General features: G+C 50.2%; 1 protein-coding gene across 1 annotated transcript in view; it reads right to left on the minus strand.

The window, feature by feature from the left end:
• Positions 1-9,399, minus strand: part of BCL6 (B-cell CLL/lymphoma 6) — a 10,012-nt gene extending 613 nt beyond the window's left edge. The window contains exons 1-9 of the mRNA XM_009999825.1: positions 9,359-9,399; positions 8,141-8,308; positions 6,857-7,078; positions 5,744-6,727; positions 4,963-5,144; positions 3,695-3,862; positions 2,187-2,317; positions 1,650-1,787; positions 589-753 (exon numbers count right to left, since the gene is read on the minus strand). Coding sequence (XP_009998127.1) covers positions 610-753; positions 1,650-1,787; positions 2,187-2,317; positions 3,695-3,862; positions 4,963-5,144; positions 5,744-6,727; positions 6,857-7,078; positions 8,141-8,301 — 2,130 coding nt within the window. The 5' untranslated portion in view covers positions 8,302-8,308; positions 9,359-9,399 and the 3' untranslated portion in view covers positions 589-609. The remainder of the gene's footprint in view (positions 1-588; positions 754-1,649; positions 1,788-2,186; positions 2,318-3,694; positions 3,863-4,962; positions 5,145-5,743; positions 6,728-6,856; positions 7,079-8,140; positions 8,309-9,358) is intronic.
• Positions 9,400-16,444: the final 7,045 nt, after the last annotated feature.

Raw genomic sequence — 16,444 nt, forward strand, 5'->3', positions numbered from 1 at the left:
ATTTTATATATATATTTATATATTTATATCTATATATATTTACAACTCTGCCATAGATTCCTTCACCTTTGGTTAAAAAAGTTAAAGCCCTCTCTTTAATAGCATACTTTCTCTTTAAAAGAACACACATTTTGCATACAAAAGAAAAAAAATCTGTTCCCATAAATCAACATTACATTCCTCATCTTCAAACGGCAAAGGCTGTGAAGGTTTAGACTCCAGAGTTTATCAACACTCCACTGCACAGACATTTAAAATGACTATTTTTAATTTTTTTTAATGGTTTATATACAGTAAGATCTGAATAATTCTATTTTTCTTTTTTTTGTTTCACATAACTGGGAAAAATAAAACCCGTGTATTTGTAATTTTTTAAAAATTTTTTAATTTCTCATGTTTTTTCCACCTATCTGCAGTATGGGTTTAGAGGCACTCCATCATGTGATTCATTTTTTTCATTTTTCTTTTTTTCCTCTTTTTTTTTTCCTTGTTTTTGTTCTGTTTTTTTTTTTCCTTGTAAAGTGTTGCAAGTATCCTTTGGACAGCTCCTCCCCCGCCCCCCCCCAACCCCCCAGCCCACAAGACGACCTCCTCCTTGGAAATCTGCCTTCAGCAGGCTTTGGGGAGCTCTGGAGGCACCTCGCTGCCCGAGATGCGATACTGCACCTTGGTGTTGGTGATGGCCCCGTGCTTCTGCCGGAGGTGGAGCCGCAGCTGGCTTTTGTGGCGGAAATGCAGGTTGCACTTCTCACACTGCGCGGAGAGAGGCAAAGGCACACGGTGTGAAATGTGATGGCAGAGATGGTAGGGGAGTCCCGTGGCCAATGTCCCTCCTCCACCAGCCACCCCATGATACCAGTGGACAAGGGAAAAGTGGGGATGCAGTAGAAGTGGCAGCCGGGGACACCCCATCCCATGTTTCACTTTATGGGATGCACAATGGCTGAGGTCCCTTAGGAGAAGACCCTGGCTCTGATGGATGTAGGGCCAAGCTCCTTACCTAAATACTCAAATCAGCTCCAGGGCTATTTCAGGAGCTACTTTTGACCCTTGGATGGCTCCAGAGGAATGTTTGGACACAAAACCCTGCTTCAGTTCTGTCTCTAGTGGATGGGGAAAGCCAGAGAGGCTCAGAGAGCTGGGAACCCCCAGGGCTGCAAGCAAGGCAGGCCAGGCTGCTCACTGAATGCAGGTGACACTAGCACAGGGACCCCAGGCCAGGCTTGTCTGCTCCTTTCCCCATCCTTACACACAGCCAACATCTGTAATTTAAGCCACAGCTATTTGGAGAAGTGTGACCTTCTTCCAGATGAAGTGAGGAAAAAAGAAGAGCAGCTAAGACACACTCAGCCTGAGCTGCACGTCAGTGTTTCCAATGCAGCCGCTCACGACAAAACAGCACATCAGCATCAGCCAAAGCATGAGAGGAGGATGGGGCATGAGGAGCAGGGACATGACCTTGGGATCTCATGAAGATGGCAAAGGGCATTGGGGTGCTGCAATCAGCCCATGTGAATGCCCTGGTGTCTTCCCAGTCCCCCAGGTTTGGCAGCATCCTCCCCCAGTCCCAGATGAGAGCACCCAGCCAACCCTCCTCCCCCACCAAAAAAAAAAAAAAAAAGAAACAAGAAAAAAGCAGGGTCACTCACATGATAAGGTTTCTCTCCTGTGTGGATTCGAAGGTGACTTTTGAGGGTCTGCAGGTGCCGGAAGCGTGTGCCACAGATCTCACAGGGGTATGGCTTCTCCCCGGTGTGAATGAGCACGTGAGCACGGAGGTGGGCCACCTAGAGAGAGCAGCTCTGGGTGAGGACAGTCCCAGGGATGAGCACACCCCACCAAGAGCACAAGAATCCCACCAGGGTTCTGCCCATTTGCCTCTTTTTTGGTCTACTGGGTTGTAGCTGGGAGTCAGGGCCACATGCTTAAGGTCTGCTATCTCCAATCTTTATCAGCAAATGGAGGAGAGAAGCTGAAACCAGCAGTCAGGCTTCCTACTAAGCCAAACTGGCCCAAACGAACCTTGAGGCTCCTGTTTGCCCCACAACACCATGGAAAGAGCTGTCCAAGGCAGCAAGCACAGCCCATCAGCCTCCGCCCTGCTATGAAGCAGCAGTGGTCTTGGGCAGGAGGTGTGTCTGTGTGTCACCTCCCCAGACACTGCAGGTCCCAGAGACCACACGCACCTGAACGAATCTGGCCCCGCAGGTCTCGCACTTGTAGGGTTTCTCTCCGGAGTGGATGCGTGTGTGAGTTTTCAGGTTGGCCGGCCGGTTGAACTGCGCCCCGCAGATGTTGCAGCGATACGGCTTTTCTCCTGTGGAGCCCAAAAGAAAGGGTGAGGGATGAAGTGCTGGCATGCTCAGCCCCTGCAATCCATGGTGCTCCCCAAACTTAAGTCCCTTCAAGTGCCAGACCCCATGTTATGAAGCACTAGCCCTGGCTCCTGTTGCTTTTGGAGATGGCTGGATAAGCAGCATTGGTCAGGACAGCTCGGTGTGTCCCCAGAGGAGAGTGAGCTCAGGGGGCACCCAGGCACTGCAGGTACCTTTTTTTAGAATTGGGAGCTGCAGCCTTCAGGGCAAGAGAAAGCTGGGCAGCTCTGCCAGCAAGGATTAACAGTATTGTTCCTCCTGGCCCTGCAACAGCAGCTGGCACCTGTGTCTCCCTACAGCCATGACAAGCCATTCAGGGCCACTTGGTTCTTTTAAGACTCTTTGTGGTCCCCAGCACATCCTACCTCAGCCATTCATCACCTCTTCAGAAGAGCAAGAAGACCTGATGGAGCGGAGAGCCCAGCAACCCAGCTCCCAAGTATCATTCAGCTACATTCACCTCTGCTGGCCCTGCCTGACTTTCTGGTGATGGATGGAGCTGGAAAAAGGTTTTAACTAGTTTCTTTAGAATGGCTGAAGGGTGAACTCAAAGGAACAGCCATCACCTCCCCCTTCCTGCCATTTTTGTTTCCATGCTCTGACCCTACACACCCTTGAGCCCTGCCCTGGCACTTGTGTTGTCTCACCCACCTGCACAGCCCTCCTGGAGCTCAGCTGAGGCTGCTGGACTTTATTCCTAACACAGTTCAGCAGCACCAAGTCATTAGCACAGACTTCCCTTCCCCAGCCACCAGACTGGTTGTTGACATGTTCAGCATTAATAAAAGCATGAAAAAAAATCCCCAGGTTTGTCAGCAAATGACTAAACCCTTAATATCCCCTTCCTTTCTCAGCTTTCATTGTGCTGATTCACAGAGTCCGTCTGTTCACAGATTTTCCCATCAGCAGAGTTTCTGCCAGGCTAGAAACAATCTGGATTTCTAGGATGTAGGGGGGGTTGAAATATCCCAGACTTACTCCTAAGTGTTTTTTTAAGTCTATCATAAGGTAACCTGGAGGCCATGCATCTGCTCCCAGCCATGCAATTTGCAGAGCTGCCTTTAGAAATGGCAGTGCTCAGTGCTTTACAGTAAAGGAGCTGAAACTCCAGCCCTGCTGCTAGGCCAGGAGTTATCTTCCCCATTCCCAGGTTCGGTGCTCCCTGGCAGTGCTAAGAAAAGCATCTTGCTCTTCCCGTTGGGGGACAGCAGATGACAGAGCTGGGGACACCATGTGTGGGATGAACCCAGCTGTAAACACCCGCATGCCCAGCAACCTGCAGCCTGCCCAGTAAGATGTCCCCATGGCTGACACTGTACCTGTGTGGACGGTTTTGTGGCTGGCAAGGTTCCCCTTGTAGCGGAAGGAGGCCTGGCAGCGGTCACACTTGTAGGGCTTGTCACTGTGGACTTGCAGAGAGTGTCTCTTGAGAGAGGCTTCCTCAGAGAACCGGCAGTCACACTCATTGCAAAAGAAGGCTCCATTCTCTGGGAGAGCAGAGAGAAGAGCAATGAGATGGGCAAGGCATGGGCTACCTCCTTGATGGGCTTTAGGATGAGGTTGGGATGGTGAAGAGGGGAAACCAGAACAAGTTTTGGAACAAGGAGACAAGCCCAGACATTTGTGCTCAATGGTGCCTGCCCCTTGCCATTATCTCCTGACCTCCTTATGCACAAAGCAACACCATGCATGGCTTGAGAACAAAGCCACCATGAGCCATCTCTCCTTTGGTGAGACAGAAGCTGCTTCCAGAAAGCCAGCATTTCACCTGGACATCTTTCAGAGAGGTCCAGAGAGGCACCCAAGTTATCAGGCATCTTCTGAAGGATGGATGCTCAGTTCTGGAGTAACTCCAGCACCTTTAGAGATCTTAAACCTTTACATGTACAGAAGTCTTCCTTAATCATAGGAAGACCATAATCATCTGACACAGAAGACAAGTCCCTCCAGTAGGGGAGTGCCTAACTCTTAAATGCTGTATGTAGCTTTGAGCATCACCACTGTGATGGATCCCTCTGTGGATCTGTGCCCACACCACAGGTGACAATTCTGCATTCCTCCTCCCTGAGCTACAGGCAGATGGGTGCACAGATACTTGTCTCTGGGCTTGTAGAGTTTTGCAATGAGATTGCAAGCTTCATTATCTGCATTTCTCCAGATGTGCACGTTGTGCTCCCTGATAATGAAGGTATCATGACAGATACATGAGACACACCATCTTGCCCAATCCCCATTAGGGTCATTACATATGCCAAGCTTGTTCTCCTGTGGTTCTGATGGGGTGGGGTGCACTATGTTTCCTGTCCTTGGCTGCCAAGTTTGAAGCAGGTGACTAACTCCCTGCCCAAGGCATCTGGACAGTGCTGGGCAAGGGGAGGAAGGAAGTAATTCCCATGTGCGCCTGTCCCCCACACGCATGTACACAGCTGGTCAGCCAGTTAGGAGGGAACTGCAAAGTACCTTGGGATCCACCAGCATCAGGGACAGGTCTGACTGCCTGACACAGGACACTGGTTGTATGGGTCCCCAGAGTGCACAGCCCCCTTGCCTGCTGGTTAAAAAAGATGACTAGAGATGCAAGACTCACCGCAGCTGGAGTCAGAGTATTCAGACTGGGTTTCCCCCATCTCCTCTCCAAAGTTTGAGCCAGGGGTATGAAGGCACATCTCAGCATGTTGTGGGGACTGGCAGCCACAGGAGCTGCACTTCGACGAATGCATGTACAGCGGGGACTGCCCTTCGCTGCTCCGAGGGGACCCATCCCGGGACCTGTGGAAGGACAGCAAAGCACAAAGCCATGAGAAGGCTCTCGCTGTGCTTGAGCTACTGGGCCTTTGTTTGCACCCTTCCAGACACAAGGGACAGCCGTGTTTTATGGGGCCACTTTTGTGGTGAGATGCACAGAAGAGCCCTGACCAACAAAAGGTCCCTGAGCCTCAATGCTACAGGTGCCCATCATCAAGCAACCTCAAGGATGTCTAAGAACATCCAAGTACAGAAGACAGCATACTGTTCCCTGGTAGTTTGGCCTCTCCGAGGCTTACAGCCAATCAAAAGCTGGAGGCACAGGGAGTCTGGTGAAAAATCATGTTGTGCAAATTCAGAAACTATCCAGAGCTGCTGAAGTGAAGCAAGGGATTCCTGACCCAGTGGTCCCAATTCCATCTCCAGGCCAGGCTAACACTACTAAGGAGGGAACAGGTGTCACCTAGCTGGTGTCACTGGCAGTGCTCCATCAAATGCAGAGGCTTCTACCTGCTTGTGGCTGGACTCCCCAGCCTAATGCTACAGCTATTTTACACACTTCCTAATCCTCACCAACATCACAGGGAGCCCCGTCTCACATGACAGCGAGGGAATCATCTCACCTGTTAACGATATTGTTGAGTCTGCTTGCTTGTGGGATAGTAGAGTCTTCTCCATTCACGCTCATCTTGGTGGGGGATTGCACGTTGAGATGCTCTGGCTCCATGGACTGCTGGCAAGTGGACATGGGCATGTAAGTGCGAGGAGAGAGGGTTCCCATCTCATTCTGGTCAGCACTGTCTTGCTTGGTGCTCTGATTGAGAGAGTTGAGGACAATGAACTTATACTTCTTCCAGTTGCAGGCTTTGGCATCTGTGGGGCTCTTGGTGAAGAGGGAGGTGGAGCTCTGGCTGATACGGGCATTCTTGCTGCTGCTGGACTCGGTTGGCGAGTTAGGCTGACAGTCTGACTTCTGGGGGCTCTGGGGGCTGATAAGTCCCTTGCGGTCCAGGGGGGTGGTGGTGGGCTCAAAGTGCTGGCTGATCTCATCCTCTGAAGAGGTCCGTTCCTCCTCTTTGGCCACTTTGTCACAAGAGAAATAGGGATTGTTCCGGATCGAAGGGACAACAGGTTTGGGGCCAGAGGCTGCGCTGTAGTGCATGTCACTCCTGGCTTCTTCAGCAGCACCTTCTTTTGGAGCATAGATGGTAGCATGGCACATGTTGGCCGAGATGTCAGTAATGGTTCTCATGTACTCGGTGGGGATTGTCCTGGAGCTGTCACATGGCAGAATCCTCTCCTTGGGGAAGGCACCTGCCCTTGAGAGTTCGGAGAGAGGCATCCTCATCTCCCGCAACTCATCGTCCACAAGGAAGCTGTTTAGAGGGAGAGGGCTGTATCCATGGTAGGAAATGGGGGATCCAGACAAACTATTGATCAAGCCAGGTGCAAAAGCCCTCCCATTGCAGAGGGACCCGTTTTGGAGAGGCATGCTGTTCTCTGAGACATCTCTGCTCCGATAAGCCATCACCTCTGGGTGGCTCAGCATTCGTCCAGCCAAAAACTCTTCCCTTGGGGTCTTCACAGCAGGCACCATCTCTGCTTCACTGGAACCAGGCAAAAAGGAGAGAGAGACAGTCATTTTCAGGATAAGTTTGCAGATGCTTTGTCAGTTCTTCCCCCTCCCACTCAAACACACCATCCCAGGCTCTCCAAAGTTCACTCCCGGAGCTCACCTAGACTTGACAAACCTTCGGCAGGTATCAACCACGTGCTCCATCTGCAGGTACAGTGCTGTGGCCATCACGGCCATGATATTGTTCTCCCTCAAGTTCAAGCGGGATGTATACATGAAGTCCAAGAGGATACAAAACCCCTCTGGATTGATTTCAGGGTCCAGGTTAATAACATTCAAGTTGCACTTGAGCTGGTCAGTGAAGATGCTGTAGAAGAGGCCACTACAGAGAGGAGACAGGAGAGAAGGTAGTGTTATGACAATTCAGAGGGAAAAAGGAAAATTTGTCTGAAATCCCTTAGCACAGAGGGGTTTGTGAATGGGAAGGGAGGAGGAGGCAGTTACAGAATTCCTTGAGCTTCCCCCTTATTATCAAGCTTGGTTTCTCAACTTAGTAAGCATCTTCTGCACTGCACTTTTCTCAACTGGAACAGCCTGCTTTTACATCTCACCTGCTCAACAACTCCCCACTGCCTCCATTTAGAAATTCCCCTTTTTGTTGTTGTTGTTGTTCCTACCACCACCCCCTTCCCACTGTGAGTCATTTCTTTCAGAAGCTTCTTGGGGCATTCACACTTGCTCTTGAATCAGGGAGGAAAAAAAAAAACAACCAAAGAAAAAAAAGGAAATGTTGGCAAAACATTCTTCAGACATCTCAACAGTCAAACCTTGGTTTTTCAAATCTTTATACCTTGTCAGCAGGAGACCCTGGAAGGCATCTGCTGTAATCCAACTGGGCAATGGTGGAATGTTAATTAGTGTTCACTAGGAAGCAGTTCCAGCAATTCTAGGAGCTGGAAAGGGATTTCAGACCCCACCAGGCATGAAAAAAAATTTTTTTTAAAATGGGAAAAGGTGGGTGCAGACAGCAGTCTGGGAGTCAGGGAGGAATAGCTCTAAAAATAGCAGTAGCAGGGGACATTGCAGTCACAGAGGACTTGCCCACCCCAGTGAGCATCCAGCCCTCCCTCCCCTCTCGTGTCCTGTCTCTGCAGAGTGCTTGCCTTTGCCTTCAGGGATGTGCTGCTGTGCTCCTGTTTGTCTCCATGGGCAGATATTGGCATGTGCAAGGAGAAGAGAGGTGTGGGCATGCAAGAAGAGAGGTGTGAGCACTGTGCTGGAGATAAAGGTTCTTGGCTTTAATCCCATTGCAGGTACAAATTTCTTGGCAGCTCCTTTTCAGTTCTGCTTCTCTTTGTCTGTCTCCCTATCTGTAAAGCCCACGAGCCTCCCGAGGGATACAACAGTGTAGCCAGAGGGGGGGACGACAACACCCTGCTCTCACCTGCAGGCCATCAGGACTGTTTTGTGGGCTCTGAACTGCTCCCGGTTCACAATGATGACGACGTCAGTCAGGATATCCCGGCTCCTAAGGCGGTTGAGATTAAGGAGGACATCACTCGCATGGCGGGTGAACTGGATGCAGCTGTCTGCTGGCGAGGCCATCTTGAGTCTGCTCAAAACAGAAGCAGGAGGATGATGGGACTGGGGATGCAGCTAGGGAGCACTCTACACCCAGCAAAGAGACAGCTGCTGCTCTGGGACGTGGTCAGATAGCCAGCTGCCCCTGGTAGAGACAGCACTAGCTCCTGGGTACCACAACAAACAGTCCTGCATCAAGCCAAGTGCCTGCCAGGCTGCCTGGTGAGGTCTCTAGGCCAGCAGCGACACCCAGCATGTCTCAGTCCCACCCAGCAAGCTGGAAGGTGAAGGCAACCAGACCCTCCTGAGGATTAGCTAACCAGCTCCTCTTTCTCCCTGCCTCACCCATGGCAGCTCCACCCCAGCCCACTCCTCCCACCAGCACTCAGGCTCATCTCCATGAAGCCGCCAACACAGCTTCCCAGCCTTCAGGTCTTCCTCAGGAGCCATCCCCCTTATCTGTCTGCTGGCTGGCTGCAAAGGCAGTAATGGGAATCAAAATAAGTCTTGAAGGACCCAACTGAAGCTAAATGATTTCAACATCTGAACAATCCCAAAGTGGAGCACCAGCCCTCACCCACCAGCAAACTATTTCCTGCTCCCAAGTGGCAGCCACTCTGGAGAAGACCTGTCCACAGTTTCCCAATCAATCCGTGGTGGCAGTGAGGGACAGAACTCATCTGACCTGCTGGGCTGCTACCCACACCACCAGCCTTGTCTCTCCCAGTGAACGAAGCTTGGGTTTGTCGAGGAACATGAAGTCTTCCCCCAACAAAACATCTGTTAACCTATCTCAGAGGTGTTCTCCCAGCCAGCACCCTGGAGAACCCATGTCTCTCTTTGCCTGAAGTTTGGGCTGGAATATGCATCTTCAGTGTCAAATTCCTCCATGATCAACCTTCTCCCACAACCCCAGCTCCTCCTCCTTCCCCAGTGGCATATAAACATACAGCATTTTCTACAGAGCAGCTGCTCTCCTGAAAACAAATTCCAGCTGGGTCTAATGAAACATTTCATTCAACATGGTAAAGGGAAGGGAGGGGGGGGTAGGAGGGGAAGCACAAAATTTAAATTTACATACCCAATGCCTCAATTCACAGTCCAAAAGTTTCTTTCAAACCTACAAATAAAGCACAAGAAAACAAATGCCACATTAGCTGGTAATTAGGAATTGGCCATGGTAGGACACAAGCCTGCTGTTTCGCTCGAGTATCAGCTGGATAAACGCTAGAGATAACAAACCTTCTACTCTCCAGCAAGGTTAACATTTGTTTCTTCCGGTACAGTATGTTCTTATCACAACCACAGGCTTCGAGAATCCAATCATAGCTTCTTCCACACCCTCTAGCCCAAACCATGGGCGTATGCCAAGGAGATTTTCATTTCCATGACTCAGGAACTTAAAGGCAGGTGGGGAAGGGAAGTCAAGCGAGAATTTTCTCACCACTTCTTTCAGAGATAACTCTTGCCCTGCCAAGATCAAATTCCAGGCCAGTGCCACATCCAAGACCAATGCCATATTCCCAGCACCTTGTTAACAGTTATGACTTACACGCAAGCATCTGCTGACACTCTCCTCAGAAACCTGGAAAGAGCCACAATCCAGTCCTCTGAAACAGGTACCGCCCTTCTCTGAATATCCATGTGCTCAAGCCACTGGTGAAAACACCCTGTGACAGGACTGCTGAACAGACCTGGGAGGATATGGGTGTCAAGTACCAAAGTGGCTTGGCCAGGATCACAGAGGAAGTCAGTAGTGGGGATGGATGAGGACCCAGAACAAGTACTTTCCTCTGGCTGCTGGCAAAGCCTTCCCCAAACCACAAGCTTTGTCTCCTGCCACCGGCTTCATGTGAAACGTGCCTGGGGCAGCAGGGCAAGAAAACCCAGGAGATAACTACCTTCCAGAACTCACACTAGCACTCTCAAATTCACTTAAACCCAAGAAAGACAATTGACCTGGCACCAAGGCAGGAAGAATGTCCCCAGGCAGCAGTCCCAGCAGGAAGAAGCACAATAAATAAGTGAACCAACAAACCCCAAGACCTTTATCATTCTATTTTAAGGGCCAATCCCTGGTCCTTAAATCTGGATGAAAACAGTAAGGCTGCCAGCACTTGTTGAGAGCCCACAAAGCCCTCTGAGGAGAAGTGTCTCCTTTCCTCTCCCTTGCTGGAGATCTGCAGATCTGGAGCCCAACGGTCTCACGACCCCAGAGAGATGGTGGCTGGATGCAGAGCTGAGATTTAAGGCAATGTATCACGTGCAAAACCCAGAGGGGTGTCTTACAGCCCTGTTCCAGCCATCAAATGCAGATCCTCAGAGCCACTCTGAGCCTAGCTGGCTTAAAACTTTACACACTCACAAAAAAATGACTCATTTCCCACATACTGCAGGCTCTGACCTTTCTGTACATGCTCACTGCCAGCCACTCGCTCCCATAAATCGTAAGCCAAGGAACTTGCAGCGCTCTGCAAAGAGCCCAGCGTGCACCCCTGTGTCCACATGGACCTACGCATTTGGGGTAGCCAGCTGGTACCCTGACCTCGGCCACACCAGCAGACACGCTGTGCCTGGTTCCCGGCAGCTCACCCCGGTGTCACAGACACGGAGAGGTGACATAGGCATAAACCAACCAAGTTACAAACTGTGAGGTGAACTCTGTGCCCGTGAGCATCACGTGAGGAGCTGCTGCCGCCGCCAAATTCCCTCAGAAACAGCGCTGCCCAGCCAGAGCACTCAAATTCCCGCACACTCAGCTCCTCTCCCAGAGCTGGATCCTGCCACAGCCCACTCTCCACCCTCCCAAATCACCCCTCCCCAGCACAGCGCTGCTGCAACACTCACTGCCCCCGAGCCAGGCAGGTGCATCCCAAGCAGCTCCCAGCTGCAGGATGTGGGCACAAAAAAGGGAAAGGGACCTTCCTTCCCCTTGCTGTGCTGAGCGGGTTAACCCTGCCCCTCCCAGCCACCGCACAGCACCAGCTCTGCATCCCAGCAGAGGAGATGGCAACAAGGAACGGAGACCAGCAGTGGGGAGCACAGAAGACCACTACAGCCAAGCACGGCCTTCTCCACCCCCTCCCTGAAAGCCCAAGAGGCTCCCCAAGGCTCAGCAAGGACCAAAGCATCACCCCAAGCCCCCCGCCCCGGTCTTCCTGCCTGGTACCTCACAGGTGTGGGATCCCTGGCAGTGCTCGGGGCTGCATACCAGGGCTCGCTCTGCCTGGAGAAAATCTGGGCCAGGCACGGGGCCCATTTCGGGGATGGCCACATGGGACTGCTTCTGCTGCTGCCTTCCAGGAAGGCAATGGGTCTGCCCCAGCGGGTCAGCGAACAGCCCTTCCCTGCCGGCACCTCCCCGAGAAAAGCCATTCCTCGAAGGGATACCAGGGCTCGCTCTGCCTGGAGAAAATCTGGGCCAGGCACGGGGCCCATTTCGGGGATGGCCACATGGGACTTGCCACTGCTCTGCCTTCCAGGAAGGCAATGGGTCTGCCCCAGCGGGTCAGCGAACAGCCCTTCCCTGCCGGCACCTCCCCGAGAAAACCCATTCCTGGAAGGGAGTTCAGGGCTGGCTCTGCCCTCCCTATGGCCAGCTGGGCAAGCATTGGGAAGGAACACCCACCTGCAGGAGAACCCCTCAGCTCCACCTCATGCAAAGGGGAGACCCTCACAGCTCCCACACACAAGGGTAAAGGGGAGAACTAGGGACTTCCCTCCTCTGCCTTCCCATCCATTTTTCTCCCATGCACAGGGAAAGCCCTCCATCCATCTGTTCTCCTCTTTATAGGGAATCCCCTTTCATCCATCCTCCTCCTGCCCTGTGGACAGGGGAGACTCTTTCTTCCCCCCACCCCTCTTTGCATGGGGGATACCCAAGGGTCTTTGCCCCCTCCCACTCCCAAATGTCAAGGATACAAACCACCCTCCCCCTGTGGGCCCCAGTCTCCTACCTCTCTAGAGCTGGCAGCACCGTCTCCCTCACATCTTCCTTCCCCACTGCCTCATCCCACACAGCACTCTGAAACTGCCCGCCCAAGGGGAAGCTCCATCCTGCCTCCCCTTCCTCCCCAGTCCCAGCACCCTGCAGGGTCCCAGCCCTACAGAAACACCCTCCACACCCACCAGGGCACATGGCCAGCTGCCCCTCCACCCTGCTGAAGGATGGCTAGTTCCTCCTGAAGAGGGACCAGAGAGACAATCAAAAAACCAGCCTGGTCAGGGGGGCAGCCCCTGGGCACAGTCCTGGATGCCACAAGCATCCAAGAGGATGGTCTTGGCTGGGGCTGTGCAAGCACCCAGCTCAGCTTTCCTGATGTCAGGCAATCAGGGGGCACTAAGCATCCTTTAGCTGTCACAGCTGAGTTTTATTAATTTAGTAGCTTCTGGTTGGCGTCTAGGCCAAAACGTGGCTGGGTTAATAATAACCCAAGAAGAGACCGAGAGCAGTCCTAGCGCTCAGTGTCAGCACAGATCAAAAGCAGCATCCCTAGTGCAAGCCCTGCCGTTTTTTTCCACCGTACCCTTCCGTGAGGGGACTGCGCTCGCTCTATCGAGCGGTCTCTGCTAACTTTCAATCTGATCCAATTTCCTGCCAGCAAACAAATGTTTCTAGGAAATGCAATACATTATCTGGACGGGTTTATTATCAGCATTTGGAACCAGGAAAACTGCATATTTTCTCGAGCGCTGCAGGGAACTTTATAGTTTGTACTTCAAAAGAGGGTTTAAAAGGATTGCCCTTGAAAGCTGGCCCGGCTCAAGTCTCCACATTGTTTTGGTCTCTGCAGAAGAAAATGCAGAGGGGGCGGGAAGCACACCAAAACTGCCTCCAATGTTTTCCACTGGAGAGGACTCCCCTGCCCTCCACGGAGCCAAGCTCTGCCTGAGAGGCAGAGTGTGCCCTTGGGAAGCGAGCAGTCAACCCTTCTTCAGCACTTCAAACGACCCCAAGCAATTTGACACATTAATTTTTCAAGGAAAAGCAGGAACTATGTCCCAGCTGAAACTGAGGTAGCTACTCCAGAAACCAAGGGACAGATACCATGCCTTGCCAACACCGAGCCCTGCATCGTGGTGCTGACCTGACAGCAAGGTGCAGCTGGAACCGGGTGTTCCCAGCAGCTGAGCCACGTCTCTGGCCCAGCTGGGCTCAGAGGAGGTGACCTGTGATCCCCATCCTGCACCAGGACAGTAAATCACCAGCTGGCACCTACTGTCCCCTCCCTGTCTCCGTCCTCCTGGGGCTGAGGTTGGCACAGCTCACCTTGGCGACAAGGAACTGCTCTAGCATCCCGTCTGAATGGGACACCACATGTATCCATCTTGTGGTCCCGTGGCCAGGGGAGAGATATCCCCTCACCCTTATGCTTATTTAACCATACAGATTTAAGGAGACCCTTTCAGAGGGTGCCCTGTCCTACAGGACATGTTCTCCAGGACCTACAATGTGCTTGTCCCAAGCTCTCCCCTCTGTAAGCAGGGATCCCACATTTCTCCAGCATTCAGCCCAAAGGAAGCACACTGACCAGGAGGAAGGGGGAGGTCAACAATATAGCCCCAAAATTCCTCCCCTCTCCCAGTGCCCTGAGATTGCTGGAGTTTTAAAGCAGTCCTGAAGCCTACACACTTGCTCTGATGTAGGGGCATGTATCTTTGGCTGCCAGCATCCTGCAGCAATGGGAACACAAGAGCTAGCATGGATTAAAAAAAGAAAAAAAAGGCAGGGAGGACTACATTTGCAGTCTGAAGGGAGTTTACTGGTCAGATGCTGACTTCTGGATACTCATCCAACCAAACTGCAAACTGTGAACTCCTGAGGTTTGCCAATGCCTGCTGTAAACATGGAAACCAAGTGTCACTTTTTGCCAAACAGAAGAATGGTTTAAAAATAGATCTAGAAAAGAATACAGGCACTCAGCATACAGAGCTCCTGTTTATAGACTCCCATGCTACTATAAAATGGAACACGAGGTTATGAGCACGCAGGCAACTTTTCACCAAATTTAGATTTTACAAACTTCTCAGAAATCTGAGAACAACATTTCAGGCTCCAACTGAATCAGTAAAAGCTCTTCATGTCGAGTTCGTAGCCCAAACATTACAGCCCACGGACTAAAACAGGCACAAAACAGTTCTTCAACCTCAACACCGTGAATATGTGAAGGTAAGTAAGTTGCACAGTAAGAAATGCACCTCCTGGTTAGAGCTTCATTTTACTCAACTCTAGGCTTTGTAAAAAGTCTTTCATTTTAATGAAGTATTCAAATAAAATGAGAGGACACTCACTTCTGCTCCTAAAACACAGGACTGCCTCATGAAGTTTCACCACCTGTATTTGTAATGGCTATTTGAGGACTGCATTACTGTTTACTAAAAGCAAAAAATCCAAATACCATTCCTACAAATTAATATTAGGCTGCTGCCATTGGAGCCAAAAGCTTCCCCCCTCGAAGAAGACAAAAACAAGAAAAAAAAGTATAGTTTTACAATACATCCTAAATCAGGCAGAAATTCAAGAGCAGATTAACGCCACAATTCGGAAAGATTTTCACATGTGATTTCATGACCAGTCCCAGAGAGAACTCCATATGGAAATGTCAGCGACTTTAATAAGCACTTGGCCGTTTCCAATTAGGCTCCTTAAGTAAGTTCAGTGGCATCCAGAATTTCATCTGCCACCTTCCTCCTAGCTGGCAAGCATTTTTATTTTTTTGAAATTTTATTTTTTTTAAGGAGTAGTTAAGAAACCTCACCCGAGGCTCGGGCAGCTCCTGCCCCGGCCGGGAAGGAGGGAGCGGGGATGACACTAGATGGCACCAGTTCGCTTTGCTGCAGGAGCAGTTTTTCCCCTTGGAAAATAAAACACCCCAACCAAACCTGGAAAACATGTAATTTCGTCGATGTAATTCTGTTTCTCTCAAAACGCGTCTGAGCAACATTATTTTTATGAGCTTTTTCAGCCTTGTTTTGAAAAACTTCATGTTTCTGCTAGGTTTATTTTTGTCTCATCAGCCAGCAGGCTGAAGTCCTCCCAAGGCTGCAAACAGGCATGTCTACGAAATATCATCAAGACTTCTGACTGATTTTTTTTTTTCTTTTAATTTTCTTTTTTTTGGGGATGGAATTAGTAAGAATCACTTCTCGTTCCGACTTCTTCCTTCGCAATAATAACTAACCAGTTATCCTCTTCTTCCTCTCCCAATATTGACTCAGACAGACACAACTGAGGGGGATTGGAAATTGGAATTGAAATGCATCCCAAGAGATCTTTGATCTGTTTTGCCAGTCAAAATTGAATGCTCGCAGATTAAGTCTTTTCTTACTGGAATAATGTAATAATCTATTCTTCTGGAAAATTGCTAGACACCCTTTGAATATTTTAATAGCTTGATGATGTGTTTCATGGGGCAAAACCTGCCATCTATAATGCAAGTTTTTAAAACACGAAATCCTATCATTAGGAGAAAACAACAGAACCTCAGGTTCTGCCTCCCCATGCACATATAGAGCTTTCCTCTCAAATATTTCTAAAACAATTTTTGAACTGTAACCCTCCCAAAGGACCGCAGGAAGAAGCCTGTATTTGCCCTTAAAGCACTTATCCTTTAAACCTTTCAAACAACACGGCAAATAATTTTTAAAGCATTTTAAACCTCAGCAAAGGAATCAAGCCACAATTCGGAAAGATTTTCACATGTGATTTCATGACCAGTCCCAGAGAGAACTCCATATGGAAATGTCAGCGACTTTAATAAGCACTTGGTCGTTTCCAATTAGGCTCCTTAAGTAAGTTCAGTGGCATCCAGAATTTCGTCTGCCACCTTCCTCCTAGCTGGCAAGCATTTTTATTTTTTTGAAATTTTATTTTTTTTAAGGAGCAGTTAAGAAACCTCACCCGAGGCTCGGGCAGCTCCTGCCCCGGCCGGGAAGGAGGGAGCGGGGATGACACTAGATGGCACCAGTTCGCTTTGCTGCAGGAGCAGTTTTTCCCCTTGGAAAATAAAACACCCCAACCAAACCTGGAAAACATGTAATTTCGTCGATGTAATTCTGTTTCTCTCAAAACGCGTCTGAGCAACATTATTTTTATGAGCTTTTTCAGCCTTGTTTTGAAAAACTTCATGTTTCTGCTAGGTTTATTTTTGTCTCATCAGCCAGCAGG

This window comes from Chaetura pelagica, unplaced genomic scaffold (genome assembly GCF_000747805.2).
Source record: "Chaetura pelagica isolate M959 unplaced genomic scaffold, ChaPel_1.0 scaffold20, whole genome shotgun sequence".
Taxonomy (NCBI): Eukaryota; Metazoa; Chordata; class Aves; order Apodiformes; family Apodidae; genus Chaetura; species Chaetura pelagica.